The sequence below is a fragment of the Schistocerca serialis genome, chromosome 4, assembly GCF_023864345.2.
Source record: "Schistocerca serialis cubense isolate TAMUIC-IGC-003099 chromosome 4, iqSchSeri2.2, whole genome shotgun sequence".
NCBI classification, from domain to species: Eukaryota; Metazoa; Arthropoda; class Insecta; order Orthoptera; family Acrididae; genus Schistocerca; species Schistocerca serialis.
This window is the reverse complement of record NC_064641.1, coordinates 544,140,533-544,157,255: the sequence shown is the minus strand read 5'-3', so window position 1 is coordinate 544,157,255 and position 16,723 is coordinate 544,140,533. Positions and strand designations below refer to the sequence as shown.

General features: G+C 40.8%; 1 protein-coding gene across 2 annotated transcripts in view; it reads left to right on the top strand.

The window, feature by feature from the left end:
- Nucleotides 1-16,723, top strand: part of LOC126475269 (vascular endothelial growth factor A-A-like) — a 69,016-nt gene that overhangs the window by 36,642 nt on the left and 15,651 nt on the right. For both annotated transcript variants that reach the window (XM_050102984.1, XM_050102985.1), the window contains exon 5: nucleotides 11,958-12,074. In XM_050102984.1, coding sequence (XP_049958941.1) covers nucleotides 11,958-12,074 — 117 coding nt within the window. The remainder of the gene's footprint in view (nucleotides 1-11,957; nucleotides 12,075-16,723) is intronic.

The following is a 16,723-nucleotide window of genomic DNA, read 5'->3' as shown; positions in this document are numbered from 1 at the left end:
CCAGCCATTTTCATAGCTGCTATGACCATAGCACAGAAACAGCTGATTATCTATCCCATTTCTGAGATGTTCATTCCCAGGTGCTGGACCTTGACAGTCTGCTCTTTATCAAAGTCACTTACATCAGTGCATTTCCCTGATTGAGGACCATATCATTACTAGCATGATTCCCCTTTCATCTCCACTCCCTTGATCCTTACTGTGTCACATGCCTGCAACATGACCGTGTGGGAGTTAGTCTCGCAGGGGACAGTAGTCAATGTTTTGGTACACCTGTGTATGTCAACACAGAGATCTAGCTAACGGGAACTGCTCCTCGAAAATAAAAGCTGTTTACATGCTGTGAGAGAATGTTCCTCACAGACTGTCTTGTTGTTACCCTTTAAACACTATGGCATGCTTTGCATGAGGCTTTTTGTAGAGCATGTGAATTGGAGGATATTTGCGTGACTAATTACCAGAATCACCTAAAATTCCCAAAACTATATTCTAACTCCTACATATAAGATAGAGTTACAGAATAAAAGTGTTATAACTGAAAAAAGCAAAAACATTAAAAAACGACACAGGTAGGTTTAAAGAATTAAGCGTGAGTCGTGCTTGGGTAGCTCAGTTGGTAGAGCACTTGCCCGCAAAAGGCAAAGGATCCGAGTTCAAGTCTCGGTCTGGCACACAGTTTTAATCTGCCAGGAAGTTAAATATATTATAAGTCATAAGACAGCACATTACCACACATCACGGGAAGTTAATACAGCATAGTACTGAGCAGCACGGAAAAGTGTGTGTACACTATTCACATCAATGTATCATAAGAATTTGAAAGAAGGTTGTATACCTGGAAGAATCCTGGAGATACTAAAAGGTATCAGATAGATTATATAATGGTAAGACAGAGATTTAGGAACCAGGTTTTAAATTGTAAGACATTTCCAGGGGCATATGTGGATTCTGACCACAATCTATTGGTTATGAACTGCAGATTGAAACTGAAGAATCTGCAAAAAGGCAGGAATTTAAGAAGATGGGACCTGGATAAACTGAAAGAACCAGAGGTTGTACAGAGTTTCAGGGAGAGCATAAGGGAACAATTGACAGGAATGGGGGAAAGAAATACAGTAGAAGAAGAATGGGTAGCTCTGAGGGATGAAGTAGTGAAGGCAGCAGAGGATCAAGTAGGTAAAAAGACGAGGGCTATTAGAAATCCTTGGGTAACAGAAGAAATATTGAATTTAATTGATGAATGGAGAAAATATAAAAATGCAGTAAATGAAGCAGGCAAAAAGGAATACAAACGTCTCAAAAATGAGATCGACAGGAAGTGCAAAATGGCTAAACAGGGAAGGCTAGAGGACAAATGTAAGGATGTAGAGGCTTGTCTCACTAGGGGTAAGATAGATACTGCCTACAGGAAAATTAAAGAGACCTTTGGAGAGAAGAGAACCACTTGTATGAATATCAAGAGCTCAGATTGCAACCCAGTTCTAAGCAAAGAAGGGAAGGCAGAAAGGTGGAAGGAGTATATAGAGGGTTTATACAAGGGCGATGTACTTGAGGACAATATTATGGAAATGGAAGAGGATGTAGATGAAGATGAAATGGGAGATAAGATACTGCGTGAAGAGTTTGACAGAGCACTGAAAGACCTGAGTCGAAACAAGGCCCCAGGAGTAGACAACATTCCATTAGAACTACTGATGGCCTTGGGAGAGCCAGTCATGACAAAACTCTACCATCTGGTGAGCAAGATGTATGAGACAGGCGAAATACCCACAGACTTCAAGAAGAATATAATAATTCCAATCCCAAAGAAAGCAGGTGTTGACAGATGTGAAAATTACCGAACTATCAGTTTAATAAGTCACAGCTGCAAAATACTAACCCAAATTCTTTACAGACGAATGGAAAAACTGGTAGAAGCGGACCTCGGGGAAGATCAGTTTGGATTCCGTAGAAATGTTGGAACACGTGAGGCAATACTAACCTTACGACTTATCTTAGAAGAAAGATTAAGAAAAGGCAAACCTACGTTTCTAGCATTTGTAGACTTAGAGAAAGCTTTTGACAACGTTAACTGGAATACTCTCTTTCAAATTCTGAAGGTGGCAGGGGTAAAATACAGGGAGTGAAAGGCTATTTACAATTTGTACAGAAACCAGATGGCAGTTATAAGAGTTGAGGGGCATGAAAGGGAAGCAGTGGTTGGGAAAGGAGTGAGACAGGGTTATAGCCTCTCGCCGATGTTATTCAATCTGTATATTGAGCAAGCAGTAAAGGAAACAAAAGAAAAATTCGGAGTAGGTATTAAAATTCATGGAGAAGAAGTAAAAACTTTGAGGTTCGCCGATGACATTGTAATTCTCTCAGAGACAGCAAAGGACTTGGAAGAGCAGTTGAACGGAATGGACAGTGTCTTGAAAGGAGGATATAAGATGAACATCAACAAAAGCAAAACGAGGATAATGGAATGTAGTCAAATTAAATCGGGTGATGCTGATGGTATTAGATTAGGAAATGAGACACTTACAGTCAGTTTGCTATTTGGGGAGTAAAATAACTGATGATGGTCGAAGTAGAGAGGATATAAAATGTAGACTGGCAATGGCAAGAAAATCGTTTCTGAAGAAGAGAAATTTGTTAACATCGAGTATAGATTTAAGTGTCAGGATGTCGTTTCTGAAAGTATGTGTATGGAGTGTAGCCATGTATGGAAGTGAAACATGGGCGATAACCAGTTTGGACAAGAAGAGAATAGAAGCTTTTGAAATATGGTGCTACAGAAGAATGCTGAAGATTAGATGGGTAGATCACATAACTAATGATGAGGTATTGAATAGGATTGGGGAGAAGAGAAGTCTGTGGCACAACTTGACTAGAAGAAGGGATCGGTTGGTAGGACATGTTTTGAGGCATCAAGGGATCACAAATTTAGCATTGGAGGGCAGCGTGGAGGGTAAAAATCGTAGAGGGAGACCAAGAGATGAATACACTAAGCAGATTCAGAAGGATGTAGGTTGCAGTAGGTACTGGGAGATGAAGAAGCTTGCACAGTATAGAGTAGCATGGAGAGCTGCATCAAACCAGTCTCAGGACTGAAGACCACAACAACAACAACAACAACAAGAATTTTTACAAACTTTAATGAAAATCTTTTATTAAAAAATGTTTATGTACGTGACTATAAACACTGCATAAACATATGAGCATTGCCTTTCAATGAAAAAAATGATGCTAGCTGCAAGTCGAGGTCGCAACTAGATACAACATGAAGCCTGATATCTGGTTTATAATCAGAAAGTATATAGTTATCCCTATGTGATATTACCAATAAAAAGTGTTATGTAATTTATATTTTTCAACATCTTATAATATGCAACAGGTCTCAGCTCTTATTTTATTTCATACGTTCAGACACACTATTAGTGTATGTGGCTGACATTTTATCAGATATTTTATTTATTGTTTAGTGTATTGTACCAATGAATTTGCTGCAATATTATAAAAATTGGAATATGTCCTTCATGAAGGAATGCTGTAATCCTACAATAATAGGTAAATAATCATTGTGGTTTTTTGTAATGAGGTCGACCAAATTTTTTTCCCTTGCAAGATTTGTGGTTATATCCAGGCAGCTCTGTCCCACAGTTATTTTATATTTTTTATGAATTAAATCCTCTTGCATTTTTTTATGCATTCGCATATTACTATGATACAGGCACATTTGTAACTGCATGTCTTTGTAAATTTTTCATACTAAGTATGTAGCGCCACCTAGTGGCAGCCTCTTGCATCTAGAAATTCGTTCGTGTGTTGTCGGCCTGACTCTAGCTGCAGCAGGATCACATCTTCTAACACTGTTCTACATGAAGGGTATTTTGTTACCTGCTTATTTTACAGTTTTGATGTGTCTATTACGTTATGGAATGCAATGTGGCGTAACATAATAATGCCTTTAGTAAGAAGGTCAGTGTGCACTATATCAAACCTAAGTCGTATGAAGTCTACCAGAAGCGATAGGACTTTGCTCTATAGGACTGTGGCAAGTGACACATGGATGTTGTCTCTATGTGTTGTCCGAATGCCAAGGAACACCCACGTCAGTGCTTCATAGCAGGACCCACCATGGCACATTAGGGCCGTGTTCACAGTCCTGTGCCACTTCTTGTCCAAGCTGTTGCTCTGGAGATAGTAAGAGGTGGCGCACGTGTGACTGATGTCACACAGGCAGTATAGGTCTGTGAAGAGGGATGATTCAAACTGTGGGCCTGGTCTGTGGTGACCCATTCCGAGATTACAAAATGCATGATCCATGACTCTATAAATGTGTGCTCTGTTGTTTCTACTGTATATCATGGATGGGTACTGCCTTGACCGCATCTCAGGGATCTATCAATGGCTGAAAGCTGGTAACAGATGCCTTCAGATTGAGGAAGATATCCTGCAATGTCGACACGTACATGTTTGAAAAATGCTTTGGGTATCAGAAAGTGTCTTGGCTGTAGCTGGGCATATCAGCAGGTTTTGCTTCATTGACAAGGTAGGCAGCACTGTGCCCAGTGCCTGCAGTCTTGCTTAACCCCATGTCACTCTAACCCATCATGATGGTGGTATTATGATGTTCTGATTTCTGGGTGGCTCAAGTTTTGTAGTCTGTTGAACGTTCCCCGACAGATACTGAGTGGCACTATGGGGGCATACTCTGTTTTGGGACATGTCACACAGCAATGTTGGCTCTGTACTGGGTAAGATTCAGCATTTTATTCAAAGATTGGCTGTCATATCTGTTAAGAGTTCACTATGCAAGGGTTGTTGGCTTGCTCTGTGGCCATAAGTTCACAGTTATACTGTAACAAAATTGCACTGATCTGCAAAAGGGAATCTGCCCTTTCAATGTGGCGGATGTCAGTAGTGTACTGCAAAACAAGGTCTAGGTGGTGGAAAAGGCAGGGGCTGATGTCTTGAGGCTGATTTTAAATTGGGTCACAAATGGCTTATGGTCAGTGTAAACTGTTATGTTGTGCCCTTCTATGTCCTCTCAAAAATGTTTAATGGCAGTGTAGATCACAAGCAGCTCTTGATTGAACGCAGACCATTTAGACAGGGGAAATGTAAGATTCTTGTAGATGAATCTAGTGGCTGCAGTACATCATTGACAATTTGCCAGTGTCTGTTGTAAGGGTGAGTCACATATTTGAGGTGGAATGGCCTAATGTGATAGCACTGACTAGTGATTCTTTGGAGGTCAGGAATGTTTCTTTCATGCTTGCTAGCCATGTGACCTTCCTCTTGCTGTGTTTGTCCTTTTTGGCTTGTGTGTTTGTCAGCAATGCATGTGAAGCAGCCATTTGTGGTAAGATGTGGTAGTAAAAGCTTAGTGTACCAAGGAAATGACATAAGTCATGATATGTTTCCAGTAGACGAAGATTCTGGACTGTACCTATATGTTCTGCCATGGAGCAGATGCCACCCCCATTCAAGATGCGGCCCAGAAACGTGACCTTAAATTGTTCAAGTTGGGATTTAGCCTCATTAATGATAGTCTCTCCTTTACAGAAGGTGTCTAAGACCTGCTCTAAATGAACTGAGTGGTCTTAGAGGGTACTGGAGTAGATCAAAATGTCTAAATACATGTAGCAGTGGGGGAGGCAGAGAGGTGTCCATCAATGAATCACTGCTATGTGTGGGCCACATTATTCAAGCTGTATGGCATATATAGGTACTTCAAAAGCTCAAACAGGGTAACATTGATGGTTTTCACAATGTTGTCTGGGTGTGTTGGAATCTGCAGGTTTCAGCTCTCTGAGACTGCAGATGTGTGTGCAAGTTGCATTTGCGTGAGTGTGTGTTTGTGCGTGCGTGTGTGTGTGTGTGTGTGTGTGTGTGTGTGTGTGTGTGTGTGTGTGTGTGTGTCTGTCTGTGTGTGTGTGTGTGTGTGTGTGTGTGTGTGTGTGTGTGTGTATATGTGTGTCTACTGCTGACAATGGCCTTAATGGCCAAAAAGCTATAATTGTGTGAACCTTTTTGTTGTGCCTATCATTACTCTGCGTCTCTGCTATATGGTGAGTACCAACTTTCCTTCTCTGGTATTGAAATTTGAGAACTGTTAGTTGTGAATGAGGATATTGTGGTCAAGGTTTGTGAAAATCACAGTTAAAGTTTACAATCGATGTTATAATACTACACAATATATCACATCCCTGAAAAGCATAGGTAATGTTTACAACTGACAAATATGACACAGTATATAATGACACCCACATGAGTTTTGATAAACTCAAGATGAAAAAACATGCATAAGTTGTACGTAAAGTTTTTGAACATAAGTTTTCAAAATGAATTTGTGTGATGCATGTGATTTAGCTCAAAGACAAAGAAAACACCAGGAGTCATCTTATATACATAACTATAAGTACATAAATGGTTGACTTGCACAGATTTTGCAACTTAGCTGACTTCTTGTCCCTTTTTACACTGGCGTGCCAAAGACGAACAGTGCAGCTTCAGTATATATCACAAGAAGGACATGAAGTGTAGGGCACTGCAAATGCACATCCTTGTGGGGTGGGAAATATGTTTGTGTGAATGCTTCACAAACTATGTATTCAAACAATGGAAAATCCAGAATGGAATGTAACAAAATTCTGAGAAGGAAAGTTGCTACTCACCATATAGCAAAGATGCTGAGTCGCAGATGGGCACAACTAAAAGATTTTCACGCTTGAAAGCTTTTGGCCAATGGGCTTTGTCAACAATAGACACACACACACACACACACACACACACACACACACACACACGCAAAGGCAACTCACACACATGACTGTTTCAGGCAACTGAAACCACACTGCGAGCAGTAGCACCAGTGCATGATGGGAGTGGCGATGGGTTGGGGGAAAGGAGGAGGCTGGGGCAGGGAGGGGGAGGGATAGTATGGTGGGGATGGTGGACAGTGAATTGGGGGGGGGGGGGGGGAAGTAGGGAAGTGTGGCAGCTGTGGATGCATTGCTGGTTGTCCATACCGAACCTACTAACCACCAACAATACTTCCACTTTGACAGCAGCCAGCCATTCCATACCAAGAAGTCACTTCTGTACAACCTAGCCACCCATGGTTGTTGCATCTGCAGTGATGAGCAGCCCCTCTTGAAATATACCGAGAGTCTCACTGAAGCCTTCACTGACTGTAATGAAAATGAGCGTTTGGCGTCATTAGCTGGAAGGCCCATTGTGGGGCAGGTCCGGCGCCTTGGTGCAGGTCTCATTACATTCAACGCCACATTGGGTGACCTGCTTGCCAGGGATGAAATGATGATGAAGACAACACAACACCCAGTTCCTGAGCAGAGAAAATCTCCGACCCAGCCAGGAATCGAACCCGAGCCCATAGGATGGCTATCAGTCACGCTGACCACTCATCTATCGAGGCAGACACGGACTGTAACTATCCTCCCAACGTTGTATAAAATCTCCTGTGCCTTATCTTTCCAGTCTCCCACCACCTCCCAAAGTCCCACCATCTGGCCACAGAGGAGCACTCCCCTCGTAACTCAGGACCACCCAGGACTGGAGCAACTGAATTACATTCTCTGGCAGGGTTCTGATTACCTCTCGTCATGCCCTGAAATGAGAAATGTCCTGCCCACTATCCTTCCCACCCCTCCCACACTAGTATTCCCCTGTCCACCAAACCTACACAATATACATGTCCATCCTTACACAACCCCTGCTCCCAATCACTTACCTCATGGCTCATACCCCTGTAATAGACCAAGATGCAAGACCTGTCCCATACATCCTCCCACTACCACCTATTCCAGTCTGGCCACTAACATCATCTATCCCATCAAAAGCCGGTGGTCTACAAGCTAAGCTGCAACCACTGTGCTGCATTCTATGTAGGCATGACAACCAACTAGCTGTCTGTCCGCAGGAATGGCTCTGACAAACTGTAGCCAAGAAAAAAGTGGACCACTCTGTTGCTGAACACGCTGCCAAACATGATATCCTTCATTTCAATGACTGCCTGTGCCATTTGGATCCGTCCCACCAGCACCAGCCTTTCTCAGCCGCGCAGGTGGGAACTTTCCCAGCAATACATCTTACATTCCCGTAGCCCTCCTGGCCTCAACCTTCATTAGTCACTGTCCTCACCTATCCAGTCCCTTCCCTGTTCCCAATCTAGCACTAAACAGCCGTCATTCCACCACCACACCCAGTCTTTTTATTTCTCTCCTTTTACACTTCTTCCCCTCCCCCCCCCCCCCCCCCCCCACCCCCTCTCCTCTGCCCTCAGTCTAACTGCAGCACTTTGCTGTCCGCCACCCCCACCATACTATCCCTCCCCCTCCCCCCTCCAGCCTCCTCCTTACCCCCACACAGTCGCCACTCCCATCATAGTGTTGCTGCAGCTCGCAGTGTGGTTTCAGTTGCCTGAGTTGCCTGAGACTGCAGTCGTGTGTGTGAGTTGTGTTTGCATGAGAGAGAGAGAGAGAGAGAGAGAGAGAGAGAGAGAGAGAGAGTGTGTGTGTGTGTGTGTGTGTGTGTGTGTGTGTGTGTGTGTGTGTGGGCGTGGGCGTGCGCGAGTGCATGCATATGTCTTGTCTATTGTTGACGAAGGCCTTAATGGCCAAAAACTATAATTGTGAGAGTCTATTTGTTGTGCCCAAACACGTCTCTTCAGAGTAGCCTGCTCTGTAGAACTGGTTCCTGTTGTCACCAAGGGTATACAATGATTTATTTTAGGTTATTTTACTTTTATGATTGTATTCATTCTTTGACAACTTATAAAATGTAACACTCTTGTTACGAGATTAAAAAAGAAAGGTCTGGTAATGGCCTTATAGGAGACCAAAACTCATCAGCAAGTCGTAAATGTATCTAGACTGTGTTATTGGAATAATTTTTATATAATTTTATCAACCACTGTGTTTTCCCAAGGACAGTGTTCTAAAAATGTTCTGAACAGAAAACTGTTTGGCAAAGGTTGTTGGCCAGTAGACTGGTGGTGATTGGGACCAGGAGGATTATGGGAGTTATCCTTGCAACACATCCTTCACTCCTGTAATTCTCCTGGTCTCTATCTCTGCTAACATACTGTCCCCATACCGCCTGCCCAACAGTTTCCCCTACCTCTATCATACCACCTCCTCCCAGTCCATGCTAACTTCATTGTGCGCCCCACCTGACAGACTCCAACGCCCATGTCTCACATACCTAGCCCTGGCACCTGCCACCGGCCCTTCCTTCATTCCAGTTCTGCACATCTGTTGCCTCCCTCTAAGCCACTACCTACCATCCTTGATCCATCCTCCTGCTTCTCACCTCTTTCTCCCACAACTCACACCAACTGATATAATCTCCATGTCAGGCCACCTGCAAAACTGCAATCCGAGCGTTATGTGTCCAGCCAGCACAATGTTGGTGATAACTGTTTATTGTATCTGAGCAATCATAACTGCAATGGGCCCTTCTTGGTGCAATCAAAGTTCTACCATTTTCCGAGAACTTTGAACTTTATGTAAATCCCCTTTTATTTAGTGAATAGTTCCAGGTATAGAAATGAGGGTTTTAGCAAATGATAGTATGCTAAGGGGCATGTACTTTGTTATGTAATAAAGTGTTTTAACTCCTGTGGTGATCAACATATTGAAGCAAGTATGATTTTTTAAATAAAATGGTATACTCTCTTTAACAGCATTCTTAAATGCTTAAAAAGATTAGCACAGCGATACAATGTTTGTTAATGTTGAGATTGAAACTCTTAACAAAAGTATCTGAGAAATGTACTAAAACTGGAAAGGAATGTGGCCAGAGTCAGCTCCTGCAGTTTAAAGACTGCCAAAAGAGCTCTCATGTGAGGCACTGTAGTTAAATGCAGCAAGACAAATCTAGGCTACTAAGATGAAACCTCATTTCTTGTGTGACACGGTTACAGGGTCATCTATGATTTTTGTGTATGGAACTACAGCAAATGATAGCTTCTTATGCCTCAGCTGGGACTTGAGAAAAGTATTTCAATTGTGCTTGTGTCTCCAGGTTTTTGTGGAGACAACTAGTGTTTCATCAGGCAGTTTTCCATTTAAACCCTCCCCGTTTCTGCTTACTTGTCAAAGCTAAAACAGAAATATCATTCATTCATGCTTCCTCATGATAAACAGCCCTAATCCAGGGAAAAAATAAACTGCTGTGATAACTTATTTAGATTCAGGAAAAAATACTTGACCTGTCTTTTCCTGGAAACACCTGAATACTTCCTGAAGTAAACCACCTGCTGTTGGACAAATGGGTGTGTAAATACTACTTGAAATTGTAACTAGATTGGATACAATTTAAATAAACAGTTTACTCAGAATGACTGATGACATGTCATCCACAAAATAAATACTTTTCTTAATGAAAGGCAATTTTATACTTTTTTTAAATATGTTCTCAAACTGTTTATTATCAACTGCAATGCACATTTACAATCACTGTTTGAGAGATAGATGAACATATGAAAGTAAAATGAGTGACATGGAATTTCATGCTGTGGTGATTTGATGGCATATATCATATGGCATAGTTGCTCTCCATAAAAAGAAATTGAGAGGTGTCAAGTCAACAGACCTGGTCAGCCATTCCATCCTATCCAATGGTCAGGAATCTTTACATTTAGTATTTGCATTGCAGCTTGTGAAGAGTGAGCTGAGCAGCCATCATGTTGGAACCATATACACCACTGCTTATCCAGTGGTTATCTTGTAGAAGAACAGATGGAATGTCTGTAAGAAAGTGTTTATACATATTTCCAGTTAACATTCCTGAGATGAAGAAAGGCCTGAAAATGGAATTTCCTATGAGGCCCAACCATAGGTTTACACTTTATGGTCATTTTGTTGTTGTACATTACCATGGTTTGTAAAAGTTGTTTCATCAGTAAAGAGCACACGTTGTAAAAACATAGCGTCATTTTGCAACTGGTGCAGAGCAAACCAGCAAAATTCTATGCAACTTTTGAAATTACATCCTGAGGAGTGCCTGATATGGTGACTGATGATACAGATGGAATTGATGTTGATGCAAGTTGTGAATGATACTCCTGTGGTTGATTCCACGTTCCTTGGAAATGCATCTTGTGCCACCATTTCCTGTATAAAACCTGCATGTCTAACTTTTTCTCATTGGTGTAGATGGCTGCATGCAAGGAATGTTGAAACAGAAATGACCTGCTGATAGATGACAGTTTCTGCTAGTTCTGCAGTGCAGACAAGTAAATAGTCAAAAGGCTGGGTACTACAATGTGGATTGGCATGAGCATATTTACAACACAATTCCAGCTGACTTACCTTTAAATTTGAGAATTTTTCTTGGATTCTTTTGTGAAGAGTTTCAGCCTCTACATTAACAAGGATTATCACTGTACTTGTCTTTTCAAGAGCTTTCAATGTCATTAAGTATAGTATATCATTCTATTTAAAATATCACACTTGCTTCAATACCTCACTTGACACAGAAGTTAGGGCTTCTTATCACATTCCAAGGTAAATGCCCCTTTGCATACTATCATTTGCCGAAAACCTTGTTTTGATATCTCGAACCATTCATGAAATGAAAGGGGTGTTACATTTTACATGATTCATCCTGTATATGGAGCCTACATAACCTTGGTCATGTGAAAAAATGTAGTGTTTTGTATTTTAAAGAGGGACAGAGAGGATGGGAGAATGAAAGTCTTTTGGAATTTTTATTTATTAATTTAAAATATATTAGACATATAAACAAGAAAAGAAACAACAACACACACACACACACACACACACACACACACACACACACACACACACACGCACAAACAGAGAGAGAGAGAGAGAGAGAGAGAGAGAGAGAGAGAGAGAGAGAGAGAGAGAGAGAGAGAAGCCATGGTTCCATCATATTTAATAAATTAAAATTGTTTTCATAATATTTTATTGTGGAACTTCCAGGTAAGACGTAACGAACGAAACACTGGTTATGTAACTTGTGGGTACGTGCAAATAGAAGAACATGTCTCCTGCAAATGTGGTTGTACGGTAATGCCCGGTGACTGCAATGACTTACAGGTGAGGGAAATTATGAAAATTTCATTAAATTGTACTAGTCATTTTACTGTTCACATTTTCTTGGACCAGTATGATATGTAGAAGAATGCTCTGTTGTACTATGCTGAAAACTCTTTTTCTGATAGATGCAAACAAAAAAAGGGAAGAGCATAGCAAAATTTATTAATGATTTATTGTATTAGCTTCCTGACTCATCTCATTACATTGTGTACATGTTTAATCAAGATTGGCATATCAGTTTTAAACATAGATACAGACAATCTGTCCTTTCAAGGCTTTTATTGTTTTGATGTTGAAAACACTAATAAAAAATGACATATAAGTACCTTGTGTAATCTATATTGTATGCAGAAAGTCAAAGATATGAATATTAATAATGGAAATTAGTACACACAATTGATGTAACAACTTCAGAATGGCTCATTATAAAGTAAGAACTTAAGAAAATGCAAGTTTCCTGAGTTCACAGAGGACAAGACTGAAATAAAAATAATGAATTAAAGTGTATGTGAGAAGATTAAACTATATAATGGAATTATAATGAAACTTATACAGAAAAGGTATTATATTTACCATCATGCAGCAGCAGTAAGCAGGACTGAGAATAATAAGAAACACAAGCTTTCTGAATCAAAGATGCCTACATGTTACAAAAGAGAAAAATTTGGAGAGAATGAGAGTAATGGGAGATGAGGATTTGTCTATGACACAGTCTAAAAGGAAAAAAAAAAAAAAAACAGGATAGGATGAGTGGAAAATGAAATTAGCAACAAATGAGATTAAAAACCTTAAAAGTTCAAAGCAGCAGGAAGGGCGGTGAATAAAGTTAGAGAAAAGACAAGGGCAGTGAACAACAGAAGCACAAATTATATGGAAATGTGGAGCAACAGAAAGAATGAAAGTAAAATGAAATTGTAGAGAAACAGCAGCTAAGGAAAGAAATTATGTAAAATTAAAAGAAAAATCATAATTTGAAAATTGTGATAATTATGATATGAGGAGAAGAGGGTGAATAAGTAATCAGTGACAATTGTTGCAGCTCCAAGGATCATCTCAAATGTGATGCCCTTCGATGGAGCAGATTCAACTAGTGATGGGACTGGAGTAGGTAGCTGTAAAGAGTACGCACAGAACGATCTTATGATTTCCATTGTGATGGAAGACAGAAGAGTAGCTCCATTATGGTCAGTACTATTAAAAATCAAATGAATTTACCTCTTCTCCTTCAATATTACTCTGATCTGATAAGCATCAAGCAATGTCTCCATTGCCTTACCAACTGTTCTCCAAACAGCTAATGCTCTCAACCTCCTGGCAATATACTGCACCCTTCTTCTGTGTATTCCTGTGCGATATGGGTCTTATCATTGTGACCACTCTGTTAAAGCTGCTTTACCATTAATGGAGGGAAAATTAATGTTTTTATATTCCCCTCTTTTTCTTTTCCTTTTTCCACTCAGCTGTATGGATTGATGTCAACATTATGTGTTATTAAATTCAGAGCCAAATGACTTTGAGCCATTTGGCTCTGAAATCAGTAACGTATCAATTTGGCATCAACAAATGCAAATGACTGGAAAAAGGAAAAGGTAAATTGGGGGCCAGGACACCTGTGAAAGCACCGATGTTGTGGGACTACAAACCAGGTCTCAAATATTCAGGTATTGAAGGCGGACGAAAATTTAATAGTCATGGGTGACTGGAATTCGAGAGTAGGAAAAGGGAGAGAAGGAAACATAGTGGGTGAATATGGATTGGGGGAGAGAAATGAAAGAGGAAGCCGCCTGGTAGAATTTTGCACAGAGCATAACTTAATCATAGCCAACACTTGGTTCAAGAATCATAAAAGAAGGTTGTATACATGGAAGAATCCTGGAGATACTAGAAGGTATCAGATAGATTATATAATGGTAAGACAGAGATTTAGGAACCAGGTTTTAAATTGTAAGACATTTCCAGGGACAGATGTGGACTCTGGCCACAATCTATTGGCTATGAACTGTAGAAACTGCAAAAAGGTGGGAATTTAAGGAGATGGAACCTGGATAAACTGACTAAACCAGAGGTTGTACAGTGTTTCAGTGAGAGCATAAGGGAACAATTGACAGGACTGGGGGGGAAGAAATACAGTAGAAGAAGAATGGGTAGCTTTGAGGGATGAAGTAGTGAAGGCAGCAGAGAATCAAGTAGGTAAAAAGATGAGGGCTAGTAGAAATCCTTGGGTAACAGAAGAAATATTGAATGTAATTGATGAAAGGAGAAAATATAAAAATGCAATAAATGAAGCAGGCAAAAAGGAATACAATCGTCCCAAAAATTAGATCGACAGGAAGTACAAAATGGCTAAGCAGGTATGGCTAGAGGACAAATGTAAGGATGTAGAGGCTTATCTCACTAGGGGTAAGATAGATACTGCCTACAGGAAAATTAAAGAGACCTTTGGAGAAAGGAGAACCACTTGCATGAATATCAAGAGCTTTGATGGAAACCCAGTTCTTAGCAAAGAAGGGAAAGCAGAAAGGTGGAAGCAGTATATAGACGGTCTATACAAGGGCAATGTACTTGAGGACAATATTATGGAAATGGAAGAGGATGTAGATGAAGATGAAATGGGAGATACGATACTGCGTGAAGAGTTTGACAGAGCACTGAAAGACATGAGTAGAAACAAGGCCCCGGGAGTAGACAACATTCCATTAGAACTACTGACGGCCTTGGGAGAGCCAGTCCTGAGAAAGCTCTACCATCTAGTGAGCAAGATGTATGAGACAAGCCGAAATACCGTCAGACTTCAAGAAGAATGTAATAATTCCAATACCAAAGAAAGCAGGTGTTGACAGATGTGAAAATTACTGAACTATCAGTTTAATAAGTCACAGCCGCAAAACACTAACATGAATTCTTTACAGACGAATGGAAAAACTGGTAGAAGCCGACCTCGGTGAAGATCAGCTTGGATTCCGTATAAATATTGGAACACATGAGGCAATACTGATCCTACAACTTATCTTAGAAAATAGATTAAGGAAAGCAAACCTACATTTCTAGCATTTGTAGACTTACAGAAAGCTTTTGACAATGTTGACTGGAATACTCTCTTTCAAATTCTAAAGGTGGCAGGGGTAAAATACTGGGAGCAAAAGGCTATTTACAATTTGTATAGAAACCGGATGGCAGTTATAAGAGTGGAGGGGCATGAAAAGGGAAGCAGTGGTTGGGAAGGGAGTGAGACAGGGTTGTAGCCTGTCCCTGATGTTATTCAATCTGTATATTGAGCAAGCAGTAAAGGAAACAATAGAAAAATTTGGAGTAGGTATTAAAATCCATGGAGAAGAAATAAAAACTTTGAGGTTTGCCAATGACGTATTTCTATCAGAGACAGCAAAGGACTTGGAAGAGCATTTGAACGGAATGGACAGTGTCTTGAAAAGGAGGATATAAGATGAACATCAACAAAAGCAAAACGAGGATAATGGAATCTAGTCAAATTAAGTCAGGTGATGCTGAGGGAATTAGATTAGGAAATGAGACACATAAAGTAGTAAAGGAGTTTTGCTATTTGGGGAGTAAAATAACTGATGATGGTCGAAGTAGAGAGGATATGAAATGTAGACTGGCAATGGCAAGGTAAGCGTTTCTGAAGAAGAGAGATTTGTTAACTTCGACTATAGATTTAAGTGTCAGGATGTCGTTTCTGAAAGTATTTGTATGGAGTGTAGCCATGTATGGAAGTGAAACATGGACGATAAATAGTTTGGACAAGAAGAGAATAGAAGCTTTTGAAATGTGGTGCTACAGAAGAATGCTGAAGATTAGATGGGTAGACCAAATAACTAATGAGGAGGTATTGAATAGAATTGGGGAGAAGAGGAGTTTGTGGCACAACTTGACAAGAAGAAGGGACTGGTTGGCAGGACATGTTCTGAGGCATCAAGGGATCACAAATTTAGCATTGGAGGGCAGTGTGGAGGGTAAAAATCATAGAGGGAGACCAAGAGATGAATACACTAAGCAGATTCAGAAGGATGTAGGTTGCAGTAAGTACTGGGAGACGAAGAAGCTTGCACAGGATACAGTAGCAAGGAGAGCTGCATCAAACCAGTCTCAGGACTGATGACAACAACAAAAACAACAAACCAGGTATCAAGTTGGAACATCCACCACCAAACTGTGGCCAAGAGCAAAATAGACCAATCTGTGGCTCAACATGCAGCTAAACATAACATTTTTTATTTCAAAGGCTGCTTCACAACCTGGGCCATCTGTATCCTCCCATCCACCACCAGCTTTTCTGAACTGCACAAATCAGAATTACCCGTACAACACATGCTCCACTCCTGAAATTATCCTGGCCTCAACCTACAGTGTTCTACTATCCCAACTCCCTCCACTGAATGGTTTCTGTCCCTCTGTCCCACCACATCCTCCCTTTTCACATCCTTACACCCTCACTGTTTGCCACCCTCGGTAAATGCACTCACCTGTCCTTACCCCTTCCCTGATTCTCTCCTTTTCTGCTCCCTGTTTCTGTCAAACACCCCACCTCCCGGTGCTGCAACTATAATTTTTGTCAGGCTGCCATCTAGTCCCTGCATGCCCTGCCAAATAGTGCTCTTTTCTGCCCCCACCCCTTCCCTGCTACCCCTCCC